The following is a 12,073-nucleotide window of genomic DNA, read 5'->3' as shown; positions in this document are numbered from 1 at the left end:
AGGACAATATCAGTCACCAGAAGCAGGGACGTGTGTTTTCAATGAGTCTAACATGGTTAATGTGGAGTTTGAAGTTGAATGGGCTTATATATGATAATATGACGGGCCCCCCTCATATATAAGCCCATTCAACTTTAAAGGGATATTTCACTTTCAAAAAAACTTTGGGTCATTTTATAGTCTACTCAGGCTTTTGTGAGCCCCCCAGACCGTTTTTAAGTTGCTTGATTCATTATTTAGATATTTGATATTCATTTTATCAGACACGCCCCCTTCCTATACAAACCCATTATAACTTCAAACTCCATTTTTAACATGTTAGATTCATCAAAAACACCCGTCCTTTTTTCTGGTGACTCTCCCTGCCCTCCTAATACGCGAGGGGGCCGTGTTTTTTCAATATTTTTTTTCATTTCTTTTTAATATATTTTTTTGAAAATTTAAAAAAGTAAATACAATAAAAACATTAAATAAAATAAATGAAAAAGGTAATCGAAAAAACACGGCCCCCTCGCGTATTAGGAGGGCAGGGAGAGTCACCAGAAAAAAGGACGGGTGTTTTTGATGAATCTAACATGTTAAAAATGGAGTTTGAAGTTATAATGGGTTTGTATAGGAAGGGGGCGTGTCTGATAAAATGAATGTTAAATATCTAAATAATGAATCACACAACATAAAAACGGTCTGGGGTGCTCACAAAAGCCTGAGTAAACTATAAAATGACTGAAAGTTTTTTTGAAAGTGAAATATCCCTTTAAATGTCTGATCAAATGAATATCAGATATCTAAATATTGAATCAAGCAACTTTAAAACGGTCTGGGATGCACATGAAAGTCTGAGTAGACGTTAAAATGAACCAAGAAGTGTCTGAAAGGGAATTTATTTTCAATTTAAATATCCTTGTAGGGTGTGTGGGGGGCAACACTATAAAATAAGAAATAATAATTTTTCAACACTAGAAAAATCAGAACTCGTCTTTTGCTATTTGTCATACGCTGATTGCTGCTAGTTGTCTCATCCAAGTGTTTGCACCAGGGCACCAACTTGACAAAATGAAACAAGATGGCACATTTTACTGGTGTACAAAACAGCCGAGTCAAAGGCTTCAAGCTGCAATGAAATGTTTTCAGGACTTTCTTGTTTTTCCAGCCAAGCGCAGGCAGATGGCAGTGTTGTAAATGTTCTGACTTAATCTGTGTGTGTGTGTGTGTGTGTGTGTTTGTGTGTGTGCGCATCCAGGCAGCATTTATCCTGCAGAACTTGCTGGTAATGCCCATGCCTGCCAGCGCAGAGGAGGCCAAGGACTCCCACTGGCAGGTCAGTGCCCCTGCCAGACAGTTTAAAGGCTTTTATGGACCGTGGATTAAAATAGTCACACTGTGTTTTCATCGCCCTCTCTCTCCCCATCTACCGTCTTTCAGTGTCTTCTTCTATATCCTCTCCTGCAAAGATGTGCAGTATTCACACCATGGGTATAGAAAAGTATCATATATTTCTATATCTATGGTGTGAATATATGAATATTAAACAAACACATCACAGAGGCCCCCGTGGATTGATCGCTTCCTTTTCTGTGGTCGTCACGGAGGGACCGGGCGTCCATGAATGAAAATGTCCACTCTATACATTTTATATCTAGGATTCACACTGAGTCCGACCACCCCCTCCTCGCTGTACCCTCTCCGTGCTCTTTCATCTCCCTGTGCACTTCTCCTATCTGCGACAGAAACCTGGAAGTCACATGATAATTTAATGCCAGTTTCATCTCCCTTGCATCCAGAACCCCTGTGTCCATGACGAGGTGTCTGGCGTGTCCCTGGTGGGACTGCCGGCCCTGCAGGCTCTGCTGTACCACTGTCAGTACTTCCAGCACGTCGCTCTGTCTGCCTCGGCTTGTTACCTTGGCAGGTACATCTTCCACCACCTCCAGCCCCCGGCCTCTACCACCCGCGGCCCCAGTCCACAGGAGAGCACCTCGGGGGGTAAAAAGCTTTGACTGCTCTTGTCTGGCCGTCTTAGCTGTCTCTTGCCTGTCAGTGTGATTGTTGTGTTTGATCCCCCCCACTGTTGGGGTATTAACACGTCAAACTTGGGCAACCTGCTCTAGCGTCTGTCTGTTTACACGTCTGGAATGGTTTGTTTGCGAGGACGCCCTGAACATGCTGTGTCCCATCTGTGTTTGCAAAACTTGAGAACGATTTTCAGGTGCTAAACTGTGTGATTGCTTTATGGTGTAAAGCGGAATCATGTACAAGTCGTGTTGTTTGTGTTTGATCTTGGCATCTGTATCTGTACAATGGTGTATGTTTAGATTCAGAGAACTCCCTGAGATATTGGACGAGCGCACCCCCTGCAACAGCTGTCAACACCAGCAGAGCGTCTAGTTCCCTCTCTACCTCTAGCACTGTGGTGAGCAACACACGCACACACACACACACACACACACACACATACATTATAAACACAGAACACACTCTTGACTCTGAATCTGACTGTTACAATACACCACGCACCAATACGTTAGTCTGGCTCAGTAAAGGTTTTGCCTTCTACTCCAGTGTGTTTCTTAAATGGGGGTATGTGTGCCCCTGTCTACCCTACAACATTGACAAACTTTGTGAACCTGGTGATCTCTAAAATGTTAAACCAAATTAAATAAAACATTTGACCAGCACTGTTATATAATGAAAACAAATATTTATTTGCCGTTATGCTGCGTTTTATTTTATGAACTGGACTTACTGAAATGTTATGGCCTGGCAGTGACTATAGTTTTGAGGCCCTTGGATTCCGAAATCAGGGAAAGGGGGTACTGAAGCCACAACAACTACACACACTCCTAATGATCTGGATTATGTCTGATTAAGTGTGATGTTTGTCTTTCATAGCTTGGGGGCTCAGGCCCTCACACACCTGTGGCTCTCTCCCCATTGGGTAACGTTGGCACGCAAGATACACCTGCCAGCAGACTCATGACTCAAGGTACAGAGAGAGAAACCAAGAGAGAGAGAGCATGCGTGTGTCTGTGTTTTTATGTGCGTGCAGTGCATGCATGCATGCTTTGTAGTCATAATAATCAAATACCTCAAACCACATAAACCTTGACTTTTTTTTCTCCTTTTTCTTTTCTGAGCATCTGTCTAGCTCCAAGGCCCGATGACATTTCCATTTTGTCACCGAGTGATTATTATAAACTACAGCCCATTCCCAGCGCTGTGTATTTACATATCCGTTTCCCTCGTCTCAAAGAGAAACATTGTTCACGGGCGTTTTTTGGGGTGTGTGTGTGTGTGAGATGTTTTTCATCCTGGGGTCGTGGCATCCTGGAGTCTTCCTTCACAGCAGGTGAAAACACTGCTGAAGGCTTCATTATTAACTGTCCGATTCTCGCGTCTCGTTTCTCAGGCCAGAGTGACACGGACACCAGCGACTCTGTGATCTCCCAGGATTCCCGGCGGGGCGAGCCCTCGGCGGCGGAGCCTGTCGTCGTGGTAACCCACGACCTCCTCGCAGCCCACTGTGGCCTGCTGAGTAACTTGATGCTCGTCCTGCCAGACTTCACCCTGGACGCTGTCCGGCACAGTGGGCTCCTCCACTCACTGGCCAGGTCAGGACCCCCATGCTCAGTCCACACACTAGCGACAACAGCTCATTCACAGGCCATCTGTCAGCAGCCAATCTGCAGCCAATTTTCACTCCTCTGAGAAAAATGACGGGGGCATTTTATTATACTTGTAAGGGGGGGATACTTATTTGTGTATAAATTACATTCCACGAAACATGAATCGGATTTTTTTTTCTTCAGGAGCCTCTGCGTAGGTATTTTAACAATAACTTAATGGCATATTAACCCAAGCTTGTAAATGTAAACTAATTGTTAAAACAAAACAACAAAATGGGGCATGTTTTTGAGTTTTTGTACCACTGCCTGTGTTTTCTGAAGCATTTTTAGATTTCAGGAAGTGTTACCTGTTGCTATATATTTCAGATGCTGTTGCATATGCTTGCAAACAACTGTCTGTTTCTATTAGATGTGACTTGACTTCCCTTGGATTACTTTATATAACCCAGGGAGTGTAAATTAAGTCATCGAGGATGTCAAAGTCAGAGAGATGCTGGCTGTTTCCATTGTGATTCTCCTGCTGTACAAATCATAACACACCCTGTATGTTGCAATACAGAAGTTACGGAAAGTAAGGGCAGAAAAAAATGCATTGCTCCTCTATTAGATCCACTTGAGCTACTTTCTTGTAAAGTAGACAGACTAGAAACCACACACTGCTGTCTCTCACCGTCACATCATTGCTATCGGGCAGAAACCCCCTATCTCCATATTTCAACTTTTTAGAGTTTTTTCGTCAGTTAATGCCCTACTTTGTCGTACAAGAGTGTCAACCAAAAGTAGTGAATATAGTCGATCTACACAGTGAGCTTGTAGATCTGCTATTTTTCACTATTTCTGAAAAATGTCGTTCCATATCCTGAAAAGTGATGTCTTTTGTACATACGAGGATTCCACCCGACACCCACAGTATTTTTTTGTTCCTCAGTCTGGTGGATGCAGGCCCCATAGAGAAATGTCTGGCTGAGCTGAAGAATCCAAACACCTCAGCCGGAGAAAGGGAAGACATCAAGATTCAGGTGAGGACAATCTGCCCCCCCATCCCCCCCCCCCCCCCCCCACACACACACACACTCTCTCATCCAAATTTGATGCTATCATCACTCACCGGCAAATGCCATGGGGTTGATACTAGTGTGTATTGTGTCAGGGCTGCTGTCATGAAAGGTTGTCTGAGGTCACCCCAGCAGGTTGTGTTGTAGGTGGAATACTGCTCTGTTGAGGCCCGGATTTGCTTCTTGCTGTGCAGTGTTGATTTTGACGGCAAATTTTGATTTTGTTTTAGTCATCGTCTTTTGAATAAAATTCCATTTAGTTTGAGTCATATTTTAGTCATCTGGAATGTTTTATCTAGTTTTAGTCGACTAAATATCATAAGGTCATAGTCTACTAAATGTACAGTTGATTTAGTCGACAAAAAATGATTTTGGCGGTGCCTTGATGGCCTTGATTTTCAGAGCACCCGAGCGCAACCAAACATAAAATGACTTGTCTTTTAGTTATACTGGATCTCTTCTCCACTCGTACCTCACTAACATTTTAGTCTAGTTTTTATTTGTCGACAAAATTGTCTTAGTAGTCATCATAGCTTAGTTTTTATTTTGTTTTTATTTCGTTTTCGTCAGTGAAAAAAGGTAGTCGTCATAGTTTTAGTCGACGAAATCAACACTTGTTGCTGTGGACATTGGCCTTTACTCTTACTCGCAAATGTGTGCATTTATTTTTATGTGTGAAATGCTGTATGTGTACCTGACATAATTTGTGTATCGTTTTGTGTACATGTCTACAATAGGTTTTTACCCTACTTCAGTATACATCCAGCTTCTCCAAGTTTCTACAGACGTGTGTGACGGCCACTCAGCAGTTCATTGGTCAGATGGAGCTCCTGAAGCCGCTGCTGGCCAATGGGGTGACGGTCCTCACAATGGATACCGACAACTTGGGTAAAACCGTAATGCCAAAGTTCATTAAGATAGAAGAAACTAAAATGTAAACTCTGTGTAAACTCTTTGATCGAAGCTAGTGGGAAATTTACTTAGGATCATGTGGTATGCAATACGCCTTACAAACTTGGCACCACCAACAAAATATCCACCGTCAATATCAGTATGTTATGATAAATTGATGTCTGTCTGTGCTTCCTTTAGAGCAGGGGTCTTCAACGTTTTTCAGCTGAAGGACCCCCTAGCTGAGAGAGAGATGAAGCAGGGACCCCCACTACATATTGTATAAAACTGTGTTGCAGATCACACTTTTTCATAGATTTCATCGCTAGTTGGATTCATGCTAATGTGTTTACCTTTTAAACCTTCAATATTTAGTCAACTTGACCATTGGCTCTGTACTTGGTCAGCTCTTTCTTCCCTCTACACAAACTCGCCGAAAATAGCAGATCGAAAATAGCCGATCTACAAGCCCACAACGGCGTGTAGTAACTCTGTTGTAACTCTGAGGATCCCCTAGGGGTCCCGGACACTCTGTTGTAACTATAGTAACTACAGTAGTAACTCTGAGGATCCCCTAGGGGTGCCGGACACTCTGTTGTAACTATAATAACTCCAGTAGTAACTCTGTGGATCCCCTAGGGGTCCCGGACTCTGTTGAAGACCCCTGCTTTAGAAAAATGAGATGAGATTAAATGGGTTTGTAAGGCTGGTCTTCATATTTAGGTTGTTAATGGCCAACAATTACCTATATTGGAATAGACTAACGATTGTATTTTTTCTGAGGTGTCCCTTTTGCGAGAATCAGGTTTTAAGTATCAGTCTGTCTGTCGATCAAACACTTTCTTCGTTAACAAGACTGAACTACTGGCTGGATTGCCATGGAATTTGCTGTGTGCCTGTATGCTTCCTGGAGGATGAACCCTTCATATTTTAGTCCAAACCCTTAGGCCAAAATGTCTACTTGCCAACAAGATATCTCATCCAGGTTGATGTCTTGTTCCAAGGTCAATGAGTGATGTGAGGGACCAAGCAGTCAAAGCATAAGGCAACACAGGTTTTCAAACTCAAGGTTTGTTTAATTAAAAATAAAATAACAAATGATTAACAAAAGATTCAACCAAACAAGTTATAGACCCTTACGAGGTCAACAGAAAGTAACTCTAATGAAAATAACGTGTAACAAAACAGGAAGTGAATTCAACTAACAGACCTGATATAATGACACATGAGGGAGACTTATAATGGTGGTGGACCAAACCAATACATACACAGGGGAGGACACCACTCAGAACTAACTAGAATCAACCAAACAATCCCCCCCCCCTCTCTCAATCAAGTCTTTTGGTATGGTCCTCTGCATCACTTTATCCATTTAGACCGTGGCTATTCAAAAATAGCATATGTGCAAGCTTGCAGCTCGTCCCTCTGTGCCGTGCTGCGAGCTTGGACATCTGCAAAAAATATATATATATTGAAAATGTTTGGAAGATTTTGAAAAATGTTTTTAACACAAATCTTCTCTTCTGGTTTTTAGATGAGGGTCCCTAGCCAAATACATATCAATTTGGGGGTCCTTGACTTGAAAACGTTTGAGAACCACTGGTCTACCTGACTGAACAAAGAGCAAAAGCATTAGTAAAACAGTGCATACTGTCAACTAGAAAAAGTGCTCGAGTCTCTGCCAGGTCAGGTAGGTTATTATGGCCTCCTGGTGGCGCTATAATAGGCCAATGTGAAAAGGGTGCTATTTCTTCTTAGGCCTTTCATGGCAATCGGACACTGAATTCATGATTTGAGGCATTTTGTTCCAAAAATGTGGTTTGCTAAATTAGACCTGCTGGTGACGCTATAAGAGGCCAATGTGAAAAGGGTGGCATTTCTTCCTCGGCCAAGTGGGAATCTACGTGGAAAATTTCACGGAAATCGCATGCTGCCTTCATGATTTTGTTCAAAATGAACCAATCCTGCAAACTTTGGAAGCCAATCTTAGCCAATCAGGATGGAATATGGAAAATCGGACAAATCCGTGTTGATCACATGACTATAGAGATACTGTGTACCGATTTGCGTGTTTTTTGGACAAAATCTGTAGGAGCAATATCAAAGAAATTGTTTTGCAAAAGTCGGCCTCCTGGTGGCGCTATGACTGGCTGATCTGAAAAATGTGGGGCAGAGGTTCTGCTGTGGCATCCAGGGAGTGTGTGTGCGCAATTGCACAGCGACTTACGGCCTGGCGGAGACAATAAACAATTCGTAACTACTGGTTGTGTTTTATGCATTAAGATTACTGCAAATGTCGATACTAGAAGGTAGAGTGAATGCAAATGTGAGTTTGAGGAGTCTTATCTCAATGTGTTGCCTGGAGACATCACAAGTGACCTCAGAAAATAAACAGAATCAACTTTAGTTTGTGGTGCAGTCCTATAAAATGTGTAAAGTACACAACAAAATATCTGAGTGTTAATACTGACTGACAGTATAAAAATGTAACTCTTATAAGTCTTCAGTCATACTTTGTTAAGGAGACGTTTTGACATGGATTTTTCTGGGATAAACAATGAGCAACATGAGCATCTTAAGCCTTATATTGCGGTTGTCGGGCAGAAACCTCTTATCTCCATATTCTTAACTTTTCGTAAATGAACGCCCTACTTGATCATACTACAGCGGCACACAAAAGCATCAAAAGTAACAGATCTGCAAAAGTAGCAGATCTACAAGCTCAAAATGTGTCGCTTCGCGCTGAGTTTTGAGCTTGTAGATCTGCTGCTTTCGCCATTTTTGCATTTGAATCATGAAAAGCAACGGTTTTGGACATATGAGGTTTCCAAACCGACAGAGACGATGTTGTGTTTACTCGTATTTCTTTTACCAAAATCAAATCAAATCAAATCAAATGAACCCCTTAAGCCTCATATTAAATAGGGATGTGAATTATTTCCGACAGTGCATTACCTGCAGCGAGTACAATACTGGTGGTTCAAGCGCAACTAGATGTCTGTCATTCTGACACAAAGGCATATTCTAGTGGGATATTTTACATCTGTGGGGTGTTTTTTTTTTTTTTTGTGCATCTCTCTCTGTCTCTCTTTTTCATGTGAGCTTATTTGTGACTCACCTAGTTTTTCTCTCTCTTCCCTCAAGATGCAGAAGCCCAGGCCGCGGTGTGCATGTGCTGGGCAGACGTGTTTACGCTCCTGGCTACTCTGGTGAGGAGGGACTGCTCAGCGGCGTACCCATCTGTCTCCGCTGCGCTGGGAAGGCGCTGGCAGGCCTTTGCAGGTGCACAGATACCGCCACCTTTTGTTGTGTCTACTGTGTGTTTTTGTTTGTGTATGTGTGTGTGTGCATGCACGCGTGTCAGAGATAACCCATTCAATCCGGGAACGCATCTGTGTCATTTTAGATTTCTTTGGCTATTTTTGAAAAAACTTATTTTGAATTTATTTGAATTTATGTATTTTTTAAAATGTTTTTACTCAAATCTTTGCTTCTGGGGGTCTCTGGAACAAAATATTTTGAGACGGGGGTCCGCGGCCAAAGACATCTAAAGATGTTTTCTAAATCCTAACAGTACAGTATGTTGCTATATCAGTGGTGCTCCAACTTTTTCATGTCCAGGACCCCCAAAATGATATGTATTTGGCCGTGGACCCCATCTCAAAATATTTTGTTCCAGAGACCCCCAGATGCAAATATTGGAGTTAAAAATATGTATATTCAAAGATTTGCACACATTTTTTAATTGTTCGTGCATCTCTCTCTGTCTCTCAGGTGAGATTATTTAAAAAGAAATAGCAGATCTACAAGCTTGTATATCTGCTATTTTTGAATATCCAAAGAAATCAAAAAATTACACGGATGCATTCCTGGTCCTAATGGATTAATGAGGGAACATGACAAAGTAAAATACTCAGATGCAAGATGCAAGTCACTCTCCAAACTTCACACATAGGAACTACCGGTATGTGTTCAACAAACACGCCTTATGCTACATCGCCTCATCATCCTCATCTTCATCTCTCCTCTGGGTGTGATTGGGCAGTGAGGATTTGTTTATGGTAAATGCTAAATGGGTTGCATTTATATAGTCTCCGAGCCTTCAAAGCGCTGCACTGCACATTCACCTATTCACGCACACATTCACACACCGATGGCGGAGGAAACCATGCGAGGCAACCAACCTGCTCATCGGGAGCAATTAAGGGTTCAGTGTCTTGCTCAAGGACTCTTCGGCACGAAGCCGGGAGGCGCCGGGGATCAATCCTGGAACCTTCAGATTCCTACCTCCTGAGCCAATAGGCCCTTCACAAACAATGATTATACAAAAACAAAATTATAAGTGTGTGCCCTCCTAAAATGCATGTTCTGTTGGAGTGGAGATCTCAGAGCCCACGGCCAGCTCTGTCTCGTATGCCTCGATAGACAACCTAAACCTAACCTTGGTTGTGGTTTATTTAAAAAAGGTGCTCTAAAGCAGGGGTTCTCAAACTTTTTTAACACCACGACCCCATTTGATCTTGGATTTTTTTTTGGCGACCCCACGCTTTATTTATAGCACTATTTCAACGTGGAAATAAGGAATATCAAAATAAAAGCACACGTTGAACTTGAACATGCATATTTATTTGAAAATGAAATTACAGCACTATGTTATCAATGAAATTAATGAATATTATCAACATAAGCAACATAGTTGTTTCTATATACACATTTTTAAAACGAGGCATATTTATTCAAAATATGTTGCCAGAATCTTCTTTTTTATATGAAAATTCGTTCACATGCTCTTTTCAAGAACAAAAAAACGTAGACTTAATGGGAAGGGTGCGTGTGTACATTTGAACACAGTTCCATGATACTGCGTTGTGCTGAGAAAGAGGCGGAGATCCGCTTCTACTCTGAGACGAGATCTGTATTTATATTTTTATTAATGTCAGTGCCGAAAATCCGGCCACACAAAGGTATGTTGATGCGAAGAGTACAAGCTTTCTCAGCGCAGCATTACACAACACTTGGTACTCGTTCTGGACTGATATCCAGAACTTTGCGAGGGCCTGTCCGGTGAACTTGACTTTCAGCAGCTCGTCACAGATCAGCGATTGCATTTTAAATTCAGAATGTTTAGTTTCCAAGTGCCGCTGTAATTTACTTGGCTTAAAGTTCTCATTAGCAAGGACATCGTAACACACAACACACTGTGGTTTCGGGTCATCTTCGTGGCCAATCCAAGTAAATCCACATGCAAGGAATTTTAACTTCTTTTATTCCGTTTCATTTTAGTAGTGCTGGTGTCACTACTACTAGATTCTGCCTTTCTTTTGCTAGCATTTGGAATGCATGGTCAACCGCTTCGGACAATAAACCTATCCATTTTGAGTGTACAGGTTACAATACCTGACCTGAATGAATCAGCTCAAATCAACTTTATTGTCTCCGCCAGGCCGAAAGGCATGGCAAGAGAGTATGTTTTGCATCCCGTCCGTCCATCTGTATGTGAGCAGCTAATCTCCGGCACCGTTGGCCTGATCGCAACGAAACTTTGCACACACCTGGATGCCAATTCCGAACCTCTTCCCCAAATTTCTCACATGGGCCTGTTATAGCGCCACCAGGAGACCGATTTTTGAAAAACTCATTTTTCGATATTACTCCTACAGATTTACACTCCCTGGATGCCAAAGCAGAACCTGTGTCCTGATTTTTTCTGATCAGCCTGTTATAGCACTACCATGAGGCCGATTTCTCGAAAATCACGCAAATCTGTACACAATATCTCTATAGTCAAGTGATTAACACCGATCTGTCCGATTTTCCTTATTTATATTTCCTTATCCGTCTATTCCATCCTGATTGGCTAAGATTGGCTTCCAAAGTTTGCAGGATTGGTCCGTTTTCATATTGACAGTGTTTTAGTTACGAGACACCCCCGATCACAAAATAGCAGAGTACACATTGGAACTCACAAAAGACCAGACGGCCTCCGCGATTATACATGCAACAGGATGTAGTGAGACGTATTTTACTGTCTGTCGGCCTGAGTTGATGAAGGGGCGAAATATGGCAAATACACACAGCTGCCAGGTGGAAAACTCGATCTGAGTTGGGGTCGTCGGTTTCTTTCTTGATTATTATTATTGTTTTCAGTTGCCAATGCACGACCCCACTGTCACCTTCCTGCGACCCCAATTTGGGTCGCGACACATAGTTTGAGAACCGCTGCTCTAAAGTAACAGTGGTCCCAAGAAACCACATAACATGGGGAGGTTACTCATCCGTGGGTTTATGGAGAGTGCTGTGACTTCTCAATCTCCTCAATGGCTTCTCCCACAGCAGAGTAGTTTCAGGCCGAACTCCATGACATCTCTACTCCACTCTCACACTCCCCACGGCACAGGGGTAAATACAGGCATCAAGAGGAAGATTATCCACACCCCCCTTCCTCGTCCAGCCAACCCTATGACCTGTCACCTGTCCATAAGAGAAGGACATGAGGGATTTTCT

General features: G+C 42.4%; 1 protein-coding gene across 1 annotated transcript in view; it reads left to right on the top strand.

The window, feature by feature from the left end:
• Positions 1 to 12,073, top strand: part of rttn (rotatin) — a 63,464-nt gene that overhangs the window by 38,968 nt on the left and 12,423 nt on the right. Inside the window, exons 32-39 of the mRNA XM_084048935.1 lie at positions 1,241 to 1,318; positions 1,782 to 1,983; positions 2,313 to 2,410; positions 2,890 to 2,983; positions 3,407 to 3,608; positions 4,552 to 4,642; positions 5,416 to 5,566; positions 8,714 to 8,851. Of these exons, the coding sequence (XP_083905061.1) occupies positions 1,241 to 1,318; positions 1,782 to 1,983; positions 2,313 to 2,410; positions 2,890 to 2,983; positions 3,407 to 3,608; positions 4,552 to 4,642; positions 5,416 to 5,566; positions 8,714 to 8,851 (1,054 nt within the window). The remainder of the gene's footprint in view (positions 1 to 1,240; positions 1,319 to 1,781; positions 1,984 to 2,312; positions 2,411 to 2,889; positions 2,984 to 3,406; positions 3,609 to 4,551; positions 4,643 to 5,415; positions 5,567 to 8,713; positions 8,852 to 12,073) is intronic.

Source organism: Gymnoscopelus microlampas (assembly GCF_963454915.1).
Source record: "Gymnoscopelus microlampas genome assembly, chromosome: 22".
Taxonomy (NCBI): domain Eukaryota; kingdom Metazoa; phylum Chordata; class Actinopteri; order Myctophiformes; family Myctophidae; genus Gymnoscopelus; species Gymnoscopelus microlampas.
This window is presented reverse-complemented; position numbering and strand designations above follow the sequence as displayed.